Genomic DNA, 20,103 nt, shown 5'->3' on the forward strand with positions numbered 1-20,103 from the left:
TTTATTCCCATTCATGTTATAAAGCGAAAGAACAGGATCATTTCTTATGAAATCTGCCAATGCATCCCTTCCTCATTGAAGAGATCAGTTTAAACTGAATGAACAAAATGAACCATGTGGTTTTACGGACGCATTTAATGGCTTCAGGTGTAAAAGCAAGTTTGTTAATGGCTAGTGCAGTCGTGGTAGCAATTAAAGTTTATGACATTTTCCCAGTATTTGAAGTACAGGAATCCTCTTGATCCTCGTTTAAGTATGTGTAAGGAAAAGGTTCTTCGTTAGCAGTATTTTATGGACTGAGAGTTACAGGGGAAGCAATCATTGAAAAAGTTAGGTATAGTGATAGTAAAATTAAGGTAGAAGGAAAAGAGTTTTTATAGTTAATTTTAAGCTTTCACGGTAAGTTTGACACGATCAGTTAACTGCAGTAATAAAACACGTAATTTCCTAAATTTTACTAGTCAAAAATATGCTGCTACTATGAATGAAAACGCGTGCTATTTTAACTTCATTGTCTGAATCATAGCATTGCTAATATAAATTTTAAAATAGTTTTGATTTTCTTTTTAAAATTAAGAAAAAATTTAAATAGTTAATTACTAATATTTAATGATGAATCTAAAACGGAGAGGATTAAGTAATATACATAACCCTACCCTAAGCTTTTATTATAAATATTTCATTGCAATTATGCAAGATCATAACTATTCCGGGTTTGTGGATTTCAAATCTGAAGCAAATTTTGCTCGGAAAGCTACAGATTTTTCTCGAAATGTGCATTTTCAAAAAATGGTTTCGAAGTTGTTTTTTTCAGATTAGTTTATTTTTTGCCTGAATGCACGAGCTTATAAAAATTGTATAGGTTTATATTCATAGATATGTACTTGTCTGCTCTTTTGAAAAATAAACTTAAGACAAAAAACATGTGATCACAAACTGAAATGTATTATCACTTTTCTTCTACCACTCCCTATGTAACACAGAAGTGGGGAAACTTATTGATTTACTCGAGTGAATTTTAAAAAAAACATGGTAAAAAATTAAACTTTGGTTTTGCAGATTTTATTAAAGCGCTGCTGTGAATGTGCAAAGTATTAGCATACCTGCCAACTTTTGCCTATTTCAAAAATGATTTACTGTATTGCATACCTGCCAACTCTTCCGGATTTTCCGGAAGATTTTATTTTCGTATTTAAAGTGGTAGTAATTATATACTATTTTTTCTTTTATAATCCTAATTTTTAAATGATATTGATCCCTACTATTCTTACAAAAATTAAGCACATATGTTAATATGCATTACTGTCATGGTTGTCAACTTAAGTTTTCTCAAATACAACGTATTTGGATGCTTAAAATTGAAGTTTTAATACCATTTTAATACCACTGGGAAAAATAATAATGGAAGGGATTAAAAGTTGGCAGGTATGGTATTGGTAGTAAAATGTAAACCAAAAAGAAAAACATTTTTACATCTTGCTTGAGTTACATCCACAGCTAACTATTCTTCCGGACTTTCGGACAGATTTTATTTTTAAATTTGAAGTGATAGCAATACTTAAGCGTTTCTCTTTTTAAATTTGTAAATTTCATTAAATTAATTAAAACGATTTTAACTATCACTATAAATGATTAAATCAAACATATATCTGAATGCTTGATGTTAAGCTTGTGGTAAGGCGTCACTCTTACTAGTTCTTTAAACTGGAATACCCATATTGAAAATATTCTTAGCAAAGCGCAAGGAGCCTATAGATCTCTGAAACCAATATTAAACTATAATTCAAAACTATCACTCAAAACAAAACGAACCCTATACCTCCAATGTATTCGACCGATCATCAGCTACGCAGCCCCTGCATGGAGCACAACCACTGTTAGTCAAAAAAAGAAACTGGAGATTACTCAAAATAAATTCCTCAGATCTATCACAGGAGCCCCCAGATCCATGAGAATGAAAGATCTAAGACGAGAGTTAAAAATCAACAAAATAGATGAGCACATAGCTGAACTATGTGCAAGTTTCTTCAGACATGCACTCTCTTGTCATACGTGCAATTACTTTAAAAATTTTGATTTTGAGCTTATCAAAGACAACATAAAATATGGCCCGGCAACCACCTTTTTCCTATCCGACGGAGTTTTGTCCCGTAAATTTTGTAAATAGCTGTAAATACTTGTAAATAATTTTGCGCATTTATTATGTATTTCTCCTTTTCCCTGGGGCTATGTGGCTACTGTGCACCTGAGAAGCTCGGGGGTAATACCTCGAAGGGAGGCGAGGCAGTCTGCCACAAAACCTCTTCTCTCTCTCAAACTTGTTTGTTCAATCTCACTACTTCATTTTAATTTTCTCTCAGTAAAAGATACTGAACCCCAACTTTCACCTTTCAGTTGCGCTTCGGCGATTTATTATTTATTTCCACTCAGATGAATTAGTTGGAGCCCCTAGCGGGGCTGATGCTAAGATAACCAACACATATGAGAATGAGCTTGTGGTAGTTTGTGCTTAAATGCATTAATCTTTGGTTTGAAAATTTTATATAAAGTACAAAAAAGTGATATACAGTGTTGAAGTGTACATCAATTTAATGTATACATTTTATTTAATGTTGGCAAAATTTCCAAAAATTCTGAATTTAGGTTTTAATTGTCTTTCATTGTATAAAATATTTTCCAAAAACCGTAGTAGTTGACAGCTCCGAACATTTCGCATTAATTACTTTGAGTTAGATTAATTTAAAGTAATTTCTAATGTCTCCTACCGTTTCAGTTAAAAAAAATGTTATAATTACCTTATTTGTAATAATATTAATTACATATATAACTACAATATTGAAAGCTCCATCAAGTGTTTCCCCACGCTGACCATCAACCAGCGTCCAAAACTAAAGTCACACATAGTTTAGAGTAAGATGCTTCGTTTTATTTTCATTATTATTATTAATTTAAGTAAATTATACGAAATAAATTTTACTAATTAAATTACCAGTCTTCAATTTTTTGAAAAAAATGCAACGTTGGGGATTCGAAAAACCGGATTACAATGCTCGTTTCAGTTTTTTTTAAAGAAAAATAAAATAAAATATGAAATGAATTTTAAAATAAAGAGAAATAGCAAAAAAGAAATGCGCATGGTCATTAAAAATTAAAGTGCGTTTTAAAATTATTACTTTTGCGATACAGTTTTAATGTTTATAATATGTGAACTAAGCTCAGTTTACGGTTTAATTACAGTTGAATTTTGTATTTGAAAACTTAAGTGAAACAAAACATGTTTCGGTGCGAAAAGAACATATCCCTCCAATTTCAAGATAAAATTGTGGGTAATCAGAAAAATCAAAGTATTCTTTATATATTGTTATAAAATATTCGCATATTCAGAGATTTTATTCAGAGCAATTTATATTGATTATACGTGCTACAATGCGTTCAAATTTAGCACATTTAAATCCAGAAGAAAAAACTTTTTCAACAAATAAATCTATTTTTCTCAGAATTTTTTTCCCACCGTAATGTATTTTTAATCGAAATTGTAAATAGGAAATTGGAATAGATATTTTGTAAATATGGACAAAAGAAAGAAAAAATAAATAAAAGAAAACACCGTTTTAGTATAAAACTCGACTATCAATGGATAAATATGTTTTTACATTTATTTACTCTATTTTCAGTACAGGAAAATTTGACAAATAACACTTACTTTTCTCTGTAAAGCTTCCGCATTTGCAACTTGAACATTAAACCAATCAAGAGTTCCTTTCTGGAATAGTTACAGCACTTTAATTATAACTGATAAACACTTAAAAGAAACACTCAAAACTGAAAAAGACCTTTAGAAGAATAATATTAATGCAAATGGTTATATCGAACGATTAAGAATTATCAAAAGTTATTCAGGGTGGTAGCAAAACGAAATTAGAAAAAATAGATAGAATAGTTCTTAAAAAATAAAAATTTATAAAAAAGAAATTTTTCTAGATCATTGCTTAACAATAGTTTTACAGATCGAGGTCACTGGAAAAAAATGTAGCTATGTAATTTCATTTAGATAGTAGTAGGTAAACATCTTCATCAGACCACTATGTTTATGGTCGCTCTCTTACGTTCTTTATGCTGCAATTTCCAGCGATTATCAGTTCATTAAGCTGTATAGCCGAAATACAGCTGTTCAATTAAAAAAACAAAGCGTTTCACGATAGATTTCGAGAAATGTGGCCAACAGCAATTTTCTTTCTATTACTTAAGCTGAGAAAGCTAAAATAGAATTTCAGAAAACTCATAGAAGAAAATTTTTTTTTTGAAAAGAATTTTTTTGCAGTTTATACCTTATCAGAGATGGCAACTGCTCCGGACACGCCAAAATAATTTAAAAAACGGTAAATAACTACTAAGTAAATTTTGCAAATATTTGACTATTTTTACTTGCTTTTTAAAAGGTATAGCATGACTTAGGTACCATGCAGTGGTGAATTATCTGAAGCTACGAATTATTTAAAAATAGTGGTGGATAAAAATCTACTAAATTGAATTTATTAAACCAAGAATCACAATTGATAAACTACCAATTTGAAATATATATTTGCTGTCCGGAGCAAGTTGGCATCTCTGGCTTATACATATATTAGATGTTAAGTAAAAAAACTATACAATATCTATGCGCCATATTTTAGTTTGCTTAACACGTTAAACGCCACCCTAATTTTACATGGCTTGCCCATCTAGCCAAACTGTAATTGACTATAAACTAAAATTGCAATTATTAGAAAGATTTTGCTAGCTTTAAAAGGTTTAGCATGACATTTATGAGAAGAAAGTGGTGAATTATATAAGACCGAATTGTTTAAAATTATTGGTGGATAAAAAACTGCAAAAGTGAATTTATTAAAACAAGATTCACAATAATTAAGTAAATTTTGAATAAATTTTCTGCAATTCCATAAAAGAGTGTCAATTTTATAGTTCTATATCATGTTACACGCTGTCAGCCAGCTGTTTTTCGCGGTCTATGTGAAAGGTCAGTGTCAGCAAGCGGTGGCAGACGCAGCCTCAATGTAATTTCAGTGCTGGCCACCGGTGGTTGACGCAGCCTAAATGTAATTTCAGTGCCAGCCACCGGTGAATGACGCAGTCTAAATGTAATTTCAGTGTCAGCCATCGGTGGTTGACGCGGCCTAAATGGAAAGTCCAGAGTCAGCCACCGATGGCTGACGCGGTGCTCAACGTGATAAGTAATTTTTTAGACGCCAAAGGTTATGACTTTTTCCCATAATTAGTAATTCACACCCTGCTTTAAAAATAGATTAATGAATGAAAAGCAAAAAAATTAAAGTTCTTCCCTTAAGGAAGCGTGAAGTACTTATCGGAAAACAATGCTTCTAAACAATTTTATGCAAAAAATATTAAAATATTACAATTGTAAAAAGCATGGCATATCTCTGCAATAGCCCAAGCCTTTTATAGTAATAATTAAAACCATAAAGAAAAAACATACTCTTATGCTAGTAATTATTTCCACGTGAAGATCATGTCTAAATGGGCAGCACCACCGGAAAGCTTTTAAATTGTGCAAAGTTGACAGACATCTATTAAAGAAATGAGGAAAATTAATAAACTACCCTAATAATAACATATCCTACAACTACCAACTACTATGGAATATCACAATTTCAGGAAATATTTTTCCTAACTGTAGCAAATGTAATGTATTAATACTACAGTGAATTATAATAAAAAGAAAAATTGTCCGCCACTACTCATACATAATTTAAATAGTTTAGTTTAATAGTTTAAATAATAATAAATAGTTATAAATAATAAATAATAATAAATAGTTATAAATAATAAATAATGATAAATAGTTATAAAAAATAAATAATAATAAATAGTTATAAATAATAAATAATAATAAATAGTTATAAATAATAATAAATAGTTTAGATAATAAAAATAGTTTAAATAATTTAAATAGAACTTGTCATTGAACGAAATGATCAAGTTCATCAGTTATGATAAAAAGTTTTATGAAAATTCAGTTCAATATCACTGAAGAGAATATTTCATAAAATTCTCCGATATTGGAGAATATGTAAATTAGTTGAATGTGTGCGATTGTATGTAATTGTAATTAATTAATAAAAATTTAAGCAACGATTGTAAGTTGGAATAATTGACGATTACAGTGATATTTATAGATGAATTTTTTATAGTACTACAATTTTTAACAGTATAGGTAATAACGGAGTAAGGTTAGAATTTATTATTACGATTATTAGCACAATCAAATATCACAAATAATATAAAATACAAGTACATAGTCATATATCACAAATAATTGAATACTTCTAAGCAATAATACTGCACCTAATTTTCAAAATATAAAGTTATTGTAACAAGCGTAAAATTGTCCGGAAAATAAATATTTTAGACAATTTAGCTATAAAAAACGATACATGAATAATTCATAGGAGAGCCATATAGAATATTTATTGATGAAAATAAGCTACTTATATGTGGTTGTTGTGAGAAAAGTATAAAATAATATTAAACAAATTTAAGTATTTATTATTATTATTATTATTGCAGTTTAGATAAAACACTAAAAAATCAAGCTTCTATCATTAATTGGTTGTTATAAATTATTAAAAACGCATAATAAATAAACTGATCACGCCTGGCCCATAATCATAGCCTGAGCATATACTTTTATAATAGACGTAAAAAGTTGTTTAAATAATACACACAAGTTGTCGCAAATGAATGTTTAAGGAGGGAAATCTAATAAACCAGAATTGCGAAAAACCTCAATTCCTGTTTGATTTGATTTCAAACACCGTCGTTGAATAGCCGCCCCAATTTTGAATTTACGATTACAAATGCCCAACTCCGTAACCTTGTAATTTGGAATCCAAATCAGAAGACAAAGGAACTCCTGGATCTAGTATTGGGTGAAATTCACATTGGTGGAAGATTTTTTGATGAAACTAACCCGCATTTGCGTTACAGCCAGAGATTAAATAAAATAAAAAAAACTATTATTAACGTAAATGATGCTTAATTACTTATGATAATAGGCACTAACTGAAGCAAAAAAGACTATATTTTAAAATAAAGTTAATAGAAAAATGGTTCTAACTCGTTTAGGAAAAAAATTAAAAAACCGCCATACCATTTTTTAAGCTAATGATGCTTAGTTAATTTTGGTAATAGTTACTAATTAAAACAAAAAAAATTAACTATGTAGTATAAAGTAAAATTAATGAAGCAATGCAGCAAATTCAGTTAGCAGAAATTTAAAAATTCTCCATACTATTTGACGCCAACGATTGTCAATTAATTTTGGAAATATGCACTACTGGTATTATGTTAGTTGGTGCAGCTTAATTGATGCCAAAAATACTAATATAGATACAGTGTATAACACTGGTATATTTGGAGAGTATAAAAATTGCATCAATATTGTGCAGTTTTAATAAAGATACTATAGAAAGAGGTTTTTGCGGATACTATAGAAGAGGAATAAACTATACGGAAACTATACGGAATCATCACTATACGGAAAATACTTTGAAAGAGAGCAGCTTAATTTCAGAAAACAGTTCAACTGTGGTAAATTTTTACTTTCATTGAGTTTACCTCGAGCAATTGTTTCATTCCAAATGATACTGAATAAAGTTAATTTTTAATTTTGATGGGATATGGATGATTCGATTTCATGGGATATTTCGGAGGATTGCGTCATCTAATAACATGGATCTACCATGAAGGACAAAATATAATAATAAATTAAAAATATTGGAGTAATTTAAGCTTTCCTTTAAGCTTAATTGAAGAAAACAGTTCAATTTGGGGTAAATTTTTACTATCATTGAGTTAACCTCGAGCAATAGTTTCATTCCAAATGATACTGAATAAAAATAATTTTTATTTTGATGGGATATGGATGATTTCATGGGATATTTTGAAGGATTGCGTCATCTAGTAACATAAAGCTACCATGAAGGGCAAAGTATAATAATAAATTAAAAATATTTTGGTAATTTTAGCTTTCTTAATTATGCCAGCATATTTTTTTCAGTTTAGTGCGTGATTTTGTAATATTGTTCGGAAATGATTTATTGATTGCTTTTTTACCCTTTTCAAAAAGATTTTTAGATAGTATCTTAATATTATAATAAATTTTATAGTATTCTTACTTGAGCAAATGTGTGAGCTTATGCTGTGCTAATGTGTTTCCAGGAGGAAATAGATCTCGATGCTTCTGCATCAATTTAAGAGAGAAATCCAAAAATATATTGAAAGACTCAGCGAGAGATGCTTCCTAAAATAATATAAACAAGACTGTTAAATACACTCAGAGGCAAATATTGAACTATAATATCAGTTCCTCGAACCTAACATAATGTACTTTACTTCATTACAATGGTGCTAAATTGAACTGTGTTTCCGTTTAAGTCAAGCCATATTGAAAGACTCAATTACATTTATTATATTGAAAGACTCATGCAAGACATGCTTCTTGTAGGATAAAGTTAGTCTGTTTTACTCTGAGAAAAAATTGTTCAACGTTGAACTATAATATTGATTCCTCTAACTATAACACCATGTACTTTGTTTCAACCTTAAAATGGTGGTAAATTGAACTGCTTCTCTGTTTAAGTTGAACAAGTTTATAAATAAATTATTAGCACGATAATCTGAAATTTTAAAAAGAAAAAAACCCTATCTATTTGTTGCTTGGCTAAAGAGGAGTTTGTCCCTGTTTTGAATTGTTAATCATAAATTTATACGGTATACTGTTACATTACTATTCAATAAAAGACAATTTTAAACGTAAGCAAATACCTCATCCCTGGAGAGTGGATTCTCCTGTTCTCCCCAAGCTTTGCTAAGGTCATCCAGTAGTTGATACAGTAAGGCATAGTCCAGAGGCACTTCCATGTGTTGCTTACTGTACATGGTCCAACGACTACGACAAAAGAGTAAGCATAAGATCATGGAGAAAAACATACGAGTAAAATCATCGTACTGTATAGTAATGACATTTCTAATAAGAAAAAAAAACTTTGATTGATAAAATTAAAATATACGCTATTTAAACTATGCACTTGGTATTTAAACGGTTTACCGAAAATTCTGTTGTTCAAAGTTATAGTTCTTGCTACCATACATTTAGCACAAAATACAAATTATTGCTTTTATCTCCATACATCATTCGTGAATTTTTGGTCTTTGTTATAACCAAACAGACAACGTTTTTGAAACAGCTAGCCGATTTTTTGTAATATTTTGCGACCTTTAATACTCCATCTTTTTTATAACATATGTTTCTATGCTACGCAGTACAAAATGACCTAAGAAATTGTTATCTATTTATAGATGATAGATAGTTTTTACACTCTTTAATGCACATTACCTAACGAAAAGTCTAGCTCTTATGTCCAGGTCAAATTTCTTTTTCACTATTTTGAAACCATACTAGCAGTAAATGGTTAAAAATCGTATAGTTTTGTATTCATGGTTTTATAACAAAACTAGTTGTTAACTTTTTTTCAAAACCATAAAGGTAAAAAAAAAATTCTGTAGCCCAAACTTATCTGTTAATCAGATGAATAGACTGCTGTCTGTCATTTTACCATAATTTTCGAATAAAAATTCCAAACTAAGCTTTAAATGTCTTTAGAAAAACTGTGTATTTAGGAACGAGTGAAGCAAATTAAGGATTTTTTTTCTCTGAAGAATGGCTTCCATAAAGTTTTTAAGCATATTTTGAAGAGATTTTGTGGACACCATGTATACAGACATTTTAATGAAAGTGAAAACGGATAAAGACTTTCTTAAAACTCCAAAAGAAAATGGGAAATAATGTATATTTTTTAATTACCATAAAGTCTGCTGAAGCTCTGTAATATCTCCCTGGATTGCATGTTGATGCAGTATAGTCAACGCTGGTTGAGGCAAGTCACCGGCCCACTCATAGCTTGGTCCCTTGAAAGTAAGCAAAACATTTTACATATTTTAAAAAGAATATTTGAATAAGGAAATGAATAATTTTCAATAAACTAATGTGATGCTTTGTAATTGAAATAGCAAATGCATCGTATCTCATTTTACTTAATAAGTAGCACAATACACACACATTTTACATTAAAAAAGTTGATAGAGGAGAATTCATTAGAAAGAGTTTAAGTATTTCTCTCCGTATGACCCCCTACTCCTTTTGGTTTAATCCTTTAAACTCTTAAAGAGTTTGCTCTTAAATTATTTTTATTGATTAACCGTCACGAAAAAAGCTGTCACAGGAACCCACATCCGAAAATGACAAAATACTGTTAAGTTAATCTAATTCACTTTAAGCTTGTTTTAGGGAGAGTTAAAACATTTTGCCGTATAGCAGAAAATTAGTTTTGTATATCGATTAATATGTCATGGATCACTTTCCCTTCTCAAGAACAGGCTAGAAATCAAGCATTCTTACTATAAATTTTTTCTCATTTTTGAGGAAGGCTCCCCGTGGAAGTTATTTTGATGGTACGATAGAGAAAACACTTTCGTAAATATTTAATCTGAATAATTTATGTAAATATATATATTTTAATTTTATTTTCACTATTGTATTATTCTTATTTTTAAATGCTTCAGTTTTTATGAAACATTTAATTTACTTGTAAATATATACTAAATTTATCAATACTATATTTAATTTATCTGATTATGGAGAGCGTTCAAGTCAACTAATTTATGACTTAAAAATATAAGATCCAAAAACTCCGTGAATCGGTCAATCAGTTAACACAAAATTTCCATACCAATACGATATTTAAATATTATTTTTATTGCCTGAACATATCTTTAAGTTCTACGACGATAAGGATGTGAATATGTATATTTTAATTTCGCTCTTATTATTGTATTACTTGTATTATTCTTATTTCTAAATGCTTCATTTTTTATGAAAAATTTAATTTACTTGTAAATATATGCTTAATTTATCATAATTTATCTGATTATTGAGAGCGCTTAATTCATGACTTAAAAATGTAAGATCCGAAAACTCCGTAAATCGGTAAATCGGTTAACACAAAATTTCCATACCAATACGATATTCAAATATTATTTTTATTGCCTGATTATATCTTTAAGTTCTACGACGATAAGGATGTGAATATGTATATTTTAATTTCGCTCTTATTATTGTATTACTTGTATTATTCTTATTTCTAAATGCTTCATTTTTTATGAAAAATTTAATTTACATGTAAATATATGCTTAATTTATCATAATTTATCTGATTATTGAGAGCGCTTAATTTATGACTTAAAAATGTAAGATCCGAAAACTCCGTGAATCGGTCAATCAGTTAACACAAAATTTCCATACCAATACGATATTCAAATATTATTTTTATTGCCTGAATATATCTTTAAGTTCTACGACGATAAGGATGTGAATATGTATATTTTAATTTCGCTCTTATTATTGTATTACTTGTATTATTCTTATTCCTAAATGCTTCATTTTTTATGAAAAATTTAATTTACTTGTAAATATATGCTTAATTTATCATAATTTATCTGATTATTGAGAGCGCTTAATTCATGACTTAAAAATGTAAGATCCGAAAACTCCGTAAATCGGTAAATCGGTTAACACAAAATTTCCATACCAATACGATATTCAAATATTGCTTTTATTGCCTGATTATATCTTTAAGTTCTACGACGATAAGGATGTGAATATGTATATTTTAATTTCGCTCTTATTATTGTATTACTTGTATTATTCTTATTTCTAAATGCTTCATTTTTTATGAAAAATTTAATTTACTTGTAAATATATGCTTAATTTATCATAATTTATCTGATTATTGAGAGCGCTTAATTCATGACTTAAAAATGTAAGATCCGAAAACTCCGTAAATCGGTAAATCGGTTAACACAAAATTTCCATACCAATACGATATTCAAATATTGCTTTTATTGCCTGATTATATCTTTAAGTTCTACGACGATAAGGATGTGAATATGTATATTTTAATTTCGCTCTTATTATTGTATTACTTGTATTATTCTTATTTCTAAATGCTTCATTTTTTATGAAAAATTTAATTTACTTGTAAATATATGCTTAATTTATCATAATTTATCTGATTATTGAGAGCGCTTAATTCATGACTTAAAAATGTAAGATCCGAAAACTCCGTAAATCGGTAAATCGGTTAACACAAAATTTCCATACCAATACGATATTCAAATATTGCTTTTATTGCCTGATTATATCTTTAAGTTCTACGACGATAAGGATGTGAATATGTATATTTTAATTTCGCTCTTATTATTGTATTACTTGTATTATTCTTATTTCTAAATGCTTCATTTTTTATGAAAAATTTAATTTACATGTAAATATATGCTTAATTTATCATAATTTATCTGATTATTGAGAGCGCTTAATTTATGACTTAAAAATGTAAGATCCGAAAACTCCGTAAATCGGTAAATCGGTTAACACAAAATTTCCATACCAATACGATATTCAAATATTATTTTTATTGCCTGATTATATCTTCAAGTTCAACGACGATAAGGATGTGAATATGTATATTTTAATTTCGCTCTTATTATTGTATTACTTGTATTATTCTTATTTCTAAATGCTTCATTTTTTATGAAACATTTAATTTGCATGTAAATATATGCTTAATTTATCAATAGTATATTTAATTGATCTGATTATTGAGAACGTTTACGTCAACTAATTTATGACTTAGAAATATACGATTCAAAAACTCCGTGAATCGGTCAACAAAAACTGTCAATACCAATACGATATTCAAATATTATTTTTATTGCCTGAATATATCTTTAAGTTCTACGATGTGGATTTCAACTTTGTAAATAAACGTTATTGTTTATCATTTTTGGTGCATACACAATTTTGTTGTTGGTGATTGGTACTTATTGTCAAATTTCTTAAGTAATCTTTCATCATTTAATAATTCTATTAAATGAAGCTATTTGGGTAATGATTGATCGCTAAGAGTAAAAGATGGACTTACTCTTATGCACGCTGTACTTTCGTGTAATTAAAATGACTTAACAATCACTATGCCATTTCGCTTTGGTAGGACAAGTGTTTATCACTTGCAGAAGAAAAGCTTAGGGGATGCTGATTAAAGATAGAATTATGATGAGAACTACTTATATTCCTTTTAAAACAAATTAGAACTTACAAAATGTTGTTTTAGCTCATGTTGAATGAACACCCATAAAAGCTCTTGATGCTCGACTACCTCCTTCCAATTGTCATCCTCCCCTGCACTGTCTTTGTCTTCTCGTGTACTCAGTGAAATCTTCAGTCGTATCTGCCCTTGAACACTCGATCGCTCAGTTCTCCCCTCAAGGCAGAACCAACGATCAAGCCCCGAGGACGGGATATCCTGGTACAAAAAATCATTAAATTAATATTTTCTAAATAAATTTAATATCATAATTTAAGCTAAATGATAAGCACGTCAATGCAATTGATGTACTTATCATTTATACGTACTTATCATTTATACGTAAATAGCACTGTTCAAATGCAATAAGGGACATACAGTGCCGTTAAAGTTTTAAGAATTGTTCTAGTTTATTTCATATTAACAGCAACGAGGGCGCTTAATCAATAAACATACACATGTACAGGGAGAAAGAATGAAGAATGGAATGTAAAGAAGAATGTATGAATTTCCCTGGCACCACCTTCAATGACGAGAGGCATGCGCACCGTAAAATGTCGTATTACAGACACCTGTGTTGCCACACTAATAGCCTTTATTTGTCTTTGAATAGCGCACTTTAGCTCAGAAACAGTTTTCGGATTCCTCGACTACACTTTGTCATCAAGATTTCCGCACAGAAACCAGTTACATAAGTTGAAATCAGGAGAGTAAGGTGGCTAGTTTATGTCCAATGTTTTGTGATCCAGTTAACTCAGATCAATCATAAGATTCTGAAAGTGCGCTTGCAGCAGAGCAAACACGTTGAAGACGCGATGAAGTATACCACCATTTTTCATAAACAACACCAATTCCTCTGCGGGGTGAATTTTTTTTGGTCACCCTGTAACTAGTCAAATTCACTAAAGGATACACTGGGTCATAAAACTATCGTTGGGAAGTGTTCCAGTTTGTGGTTGTTGCTGGTAATGTGTGAGGTAGAGTGTGCGTTTCTTGCTTTTCAGTGGCGCCATCTATGGTCAAGAGTTCAACTTCTGCCACACCATATGTCACACCCGTTTATAGGGCGGGTGTGACATATGGTGTGGCAGAAGGCGTTTATAGGAATATACAAAATAAAATTATTATTCGAGAATAATAAGCAAAATATCAATAACTAATTGTTTCACTATTTGCATTTGAGAAGTCAATTGTTCTATCCCAGCAATGCAGAAACAAATTTAAAAATAGCTGAATTAGACGTATTTTTTCTCAGCAAAAACTGAATATATATTCAGAATTTTTTTTTTGTTTGTTTGTTACTCTGCCTTTGGTAAACAATTTAACGATTAAGGGGGGAGGGAGGATTAAATTACGTTCCGTTGCTTTTTTAAAATTTTTCTCATTATTTTTTTAAAAACAAAATTATGTAAAGAAAATTTTGCGAATTTAGAAGAAAAGCTTGTTAAAATGTAACAGAACAACAGTACAAAATTAAAAATAATAATATAAAACGTAATTTTAAGCATTTTAGTTATTTAAATATAGTTCTATACTCATTACTGTCATTCAGAAAGAATAATTAAAAACAAAGATGTTAGTAACATACTTAAATGCGTCACAAAAGATTTTTTTTTTTACAGATAAAGGCAATTATTTAAAAAATAAAGTAAAATAGATTAAAAAAATAATAATAAATAAATTAAAAGAAATACTACGGATTAGTTTGAATTATTTAAATTTGCAACTTGGGTAAAGTGTTAAAAAAGAAGAAGAAAAAAAGCATTTATATTAATTTATATTTCATTCTCATACTGTTTCTAAGCATAAAAAGTTCAAAATTTACATGCACAGTTCATAAACATATTTAAATTAAACTATAAATATTACCTCACAGCGAATATTGACACAGCCTAAAAAGTCATCAATATTCTCTCCGGTGCTTGTGCGAGCAGATTGTGCGATTTGTTTGAAATACCTGAAATAATAAAATTTTATACATTAAAAATTAATTTTAAGAATGATAAGACGTTTACTAAATATATTTATATACAGGTCTATCAACTACTACGGTTTTGCAAAATATTTTAAGGACTGATAGACATTTAAAAACTTAAAGTTTCCAAATTCCAGGTAATTCCTGGACTATCGCATTGATGTATACCGTGTGACCAAGGGTTCACACATAGAACACCTGTAATGTATATAAGTAAAACTTGAATAGTTTCTAAATAATTTCATATGTTTCTTTTTTTCATATTCGTCTCCTTTTTTTTTTTACTATAACGCTTCGAAACCCCGGAGGGAATTATGAATAACCCTGTATATATTTGTGCGTGTATGATATTATAAAAACTAATTAACAAAAAGTAATTAAAATATACCATTAAAACAATTTGATTCTAAATAATAAAATATTATTTAGTATTATGTTCTCACAATTTTGTGAAATAGGAATTTAATCATCATTAAACACTTAAATTTATGCCCAATTTATATTCCAATCCTTATTCTCCAATGCGTTTCTCAGTAAATATAGTCCGTAAATCTTTTAAAATATTAATGAAATAAAACGGCGGCAGAATTTGTTATTTTTAAAATAGATGACAAACATTTGGTACATTTTTTTAGTAAGTTAAAAATACTTTGAATGGCGGTTGAAGACAAACTTTTTTTTAATACATTGGTGTTTAGAGTTTTGTTAAAGTTTCAATTTTCTCCGATTAATTTAATTTTGATTGGCATGTTTCATTGCACTTGTATCAGTTTTCGATAAAAGTCGACATAAATGGATAGTTGCCTAGAATGTGTGGCTATAATGTTGAACTTACTTTTAAACTACATTTTAAAAAAAATAGACCAAGTAGACATCTTTTCAATAATTTATTAAAATTGTACTATTCAATTTTTCGATTTTGAATGCACTTAAATTTCTCAGTAGAACTAGTATCAACTAAGATTTTTTAATAGAAATTTAACTGAATTTCATCAATAATTTACGTCGAAATGATTTTATCATAGCAAAATAGCAATATGAAAAAAAAAAAAAACAAATCGCTGGAATAAAAAATATACTCACCTTCCTAAACCTTTTAAACTAGAAACTTCATTTAATTTTCTAGCGGCGTCGAAGACAGATGATTCATCATCATGATCCCTAGAATATATGACAACAAATATAAGAATTTCTAAAGTATCGAATTTTATAAAAATAATAATTATTAATACATTGATTGATTGTTATTAATTTGATTATATTTATAATAAAATTTCAATAAAATTTCAGCAAATAAATGAAAGAAGCATAAAGTCAATTTAATATTCTAAAAACTTATTGTATAATATTAATAATGCATATATTATGTAAATGAAGAAATAGCAAACTATTATAATAGAATTTTTTAATATATCTATGACATTTAAAATACAAATATTTTAATGCCAGTAATAAAAAATCGAGTTTCGTATTTTCTGAATTCAAGCTACTCACAGTAAATAAAGCGATTTTTTTTCTATTTTTTTACATATATATATATATATATATATATATAATAATAATTTGATTTTTTTATGAGTAATTTAATCGATTGTCCATAATCATTTGGGTCTTACTTTGCTTCGTTATCAAAAAATAACATTATTATCCTTACGCCTAGCTTTAGCAATGCAAAGATATTTCAGCAATTGATAAAAATTGTATTAAAGAATGGCTTTGATTGAGTAACATTTAACCGTTAATTTTTTAATATAATAATTATGATTTATTTTTTTATGACGTGTGTTTTGAAGTAAAAAATTGATTGCTTGTAAAAATACATTCTGCGATAGATATTAATTTTAAAATGTGTGTTGAAAACTACTTGCTTTAATTTATTTTGTTAATAAATTAAAATAAAATAGTTTGAATTTTTTTTTTTTTTTTTTTTAATTATTGAAAAGAAAGAAAGAAAAGGGATTATGTGTATAGCACTTGTACAAAAGACGTCATTATTACTCACTGAGAAAAACAAAACAAAAATAAGTTCCAGTGCTGCCATCTGACAAAATGTTTCCGAACACAACTAAAATACGAGTTGAACAAATAATTTAACTTAATTTTTGATTAAATGCAATTCTTTAAAACTTATAAAGCAGTATATTAAAAAAACAAAAAACAAGCACATTTGTATTACTAAAAATTAATAAGAAATTTTAAAAATAACAATTCATAATTGACGAAAAAATAATTTGATTTGTTACAAATAGTGCTGCCATCTATTTATTTTTGAGAGAACAAAAATTGCTGGATAACATTCAGATTTCCATCCTAAAATTAAAAAACATTTTACTGAAAAAAATATTAAAACGCAAATATTTTTCAATGTTACATCTGCCAAATTGGTAATTATTTCAGATTGAACTTTAAATGTTTAATTGTTTCAAAAATTTTGAAAAATAAGTTTCGAAATTGCTGACATCTATAATATTTTGTGATTTACGTGAAATATTTCCTTGGATTTATTTACTTTATCCACTTATAAGTAGCTTTTTTATATAGTTAATGAATTTATTTTTATTATGATGCATTTATGATTTCATTTTTATTACAATACTTTCATGACTTTATTTTCATTATCATATTTAGTGGAATCATGCAACCGAAATTTCAACCATTTTAGACTAGAATATTTAAATCTCCATTGCTATTGCGTGCCTAATGAAAATGCAATATATATTCGTTTCGCAAAAGATTTTTTTTCCATATCATTGCCAAAGAACCTATCGTCAATTGAAATTTTGAACACTTTTCAAATTAACTACAGTTCTAAAATCTCCACTAAAACTCTGTTACTGATATCACTTAAAGTTTAATTTGCCTCTTGACCGCTATAAATAGATTTTATCGTTACATAATTGCCAAAACGATTTTCTCATCTTCATAAATTTCTAAAATTTTGATACGTTCATAGGGCACAAACTCAAAAAATAAGACAACACTAGTCATAATTAGTTAAAAAATAAATAAATAGATTTTTAAAAGACTACGTTTTTTAAGTAGACTAAAAAGGAGAAAATTTTCTTCAAAAAATCAAATTCATATGACTTAAATAATAATTTTATATGTCTTATATGAAGTGGAAATTGGAATAGTAATTAACTTTACTTATTAGAAAAAAGAAAAAAGGAAATAGATTTATGAAAAGGCATTTCCATCTTATTTTTAAACTATTACTTATAGTTTTATTTTTGTTGTCAAACAGAGAACGATAAGGCAAGAAAGGTATTTTTCTGTGCTGTATAAAAGTGGAATTTTTCTATTATTCAATTAAATTTTTTATCAATTCTATTTTATTATTACAATTTAGGGACTGTTCAAAATAACGTAAGCATGTTTCTGTCAAATTTTTTTTAAAAAAATTTGACCTTTTTCTTTGTTATAAACCTTTTCCCGTGGTTTAGAAAGTCGCAGTATCCCCCCCTTTTTTTTTGTGTAGTAGTCTATTTTTAGAATTTAGTTCAAATAAAAGAAGCAACTTTGTATAAGAAAAAATTTTGGATTTTACACATTTTTTTTAAAATTTTGTGAAAAATATTATTTCGGAATATTTTGTGTTCTTCTGTGTTAGTCATCCTTAACTACTGCAACCCTTAAAAGAAATTGTTTCCCATTTTTTTTCTTTCCCCTAATTTAGTTTTTATTCTTAATTTCAAATTTTTCTATGTAAATTTTTTTGTTGCCTTTTTTCTTGGATTTAAGAAAATTTTAAAAACAATGGGATTTTACTGACTTTTTTTTAACGTAAGCATTGATAATGCATCTCCCCTTGTTAGCAAATATTAGCAAATCGCAAACCACCTTTCATGTTTACTTAAGAAATTAGCAAAGCTCCGATTTTGTTCTAACTTTGATTATCGTGTAGCATTCAAATTTTAGAATTAAATTCAAGAGACAAATGTAACTTAGCATCAAACAAAATGTATGTTTCACTTCATTTATAAAATTTTGAGTGGAATATTCTTTAGAAAAATTTTGTGTCTGCTTGTGATCTCTGAAGCTCAAAGAAATTAAATCCCAATTTTTCTCCCCTAAGTTCAACTTTTACTTCAGATTTGAAATTTTTGTTTGTAAAATATATTGTTGCATTTTCTATCTGCTATATTTTGGCTTTTATTTCATTCTATAATCGGCGTTGAGCAGTCGACCCAATACTGAGTATACGACTATCAATGTTCAACTCCATAGCATTTTAATTTTGAGCTCAACCCAGAAGACAAGAGAATTCCTTGGTCAAGCATTAGAACAAAATAGATTTCGTGGAGGACTTTTTAAAAGAATTAACCCATATTTGCGTTACATGAAGAGGAAAATCACGAAAACATCCCATGCTTAGCCTAACGGCAAGGGGACTACATGTGAAAATAATGGAATTTTAATGTCTTACAAATGCTTTGCTCATATCTTCCTTGTGACCAAAATTAAGCAAGTCATAAACCATATCGCACTTTTAGTACTTACGTAATATTTCACCGATCCCTTATTTAGTTTTATTTAAAAAAAAAATTGATTATAAATTATTTTGACTTAGTAAATAAATTTTTACCAAATATCTAAATGTAGTCTATCCGTTCTGATATCTTCTATGTCTCTGCAAAGAAAGAAAAAAAAACACTAATAAGACAAAATACATTGACAAAAAATTTAAAGAATTACATAATGGATATTTAACAATGCAAAACAATTAAGAACAGGGAAAGGCCTATTCCGTGCTACTTCATTAAACTCACAAAGAATGTTTCTTGAAGGTGGTTGCAATGAATGGCAAGATAATAAAGAGATGAGGTCACAGTTAAATTACTTTAAAATGATTTAAGCTCTTTGTATCTGATATATCAAGGCTTGCGTCAGCTTATTCAACTCGAAAAG

The 20,103-nt window shown here is 28.3% G+C and overlaps 1 protein-coding gene across 2 annotated transcripts in view; it reads right to left on the reverse strand.

Moving 5' to 3' along the window:
- Positions 1–20,103, reverse strand: part of unc-13-4A (BAI1 associated protein 3) — a 105,447-nt gene that overhangs the window by 53,642 nt on the left and 31,702 nt on the right. For both annotated transcript variants that reach the window (XM_087164041.1, XM_087164040.1), the window contains exons 6-14: positions 19,781–19,825; positions 16,279–16,356; positions 15,090–15,177; positions 13,233–13,439; positions 9,884–9,987; positions 8,845–8,968; positions 8,196–8,320; positions 5,495–5,585; positions 3,704–3,763 (exon numbers count right to left, since the gene is read on the reverse strand). In XM_087164041.1, the coding sequence (XP_087020167.1) occupies positions 3,704–3,763; positions 5,495–5,585; positions 8,196–8,320; positions 8,845–8,968; positions 9,884–9,987; positions 13,233–13,439; positions 15,090–15,177; positions 16,279–16,356; positions 19,781–19,825 (922 nt within the window). The remainder of the gene's footprint in view (positions 1–3,703; positions 3,764–5,494; positions 5,586–8,195; positions 8,321–8,844; positions 8,969–9,883; positions 9,988–13,232; positions 13,440–15,089; positions 15,178–16,278; positions 16,357–19,780; positions 19,826–20,103) is intronic.

The sequence above is a fragment of the Parasteatoda tepidariorum genome, chromosome 5 (genome assembly GCF_982258835.1).
Source record: "Parasteatoda tepidariorum strain Cologne lab strain chromosome 5, Ptep-v5.0, whole genome shotgun sequence".
Classification (NCBI taxonomy): domain Eukaryota; kingdom Metazoa; phylum Arthropoda; class Arachnida; order Araneae; family Theridiidae; genus Parasteatoda; species Parasteatoda tepidariorum.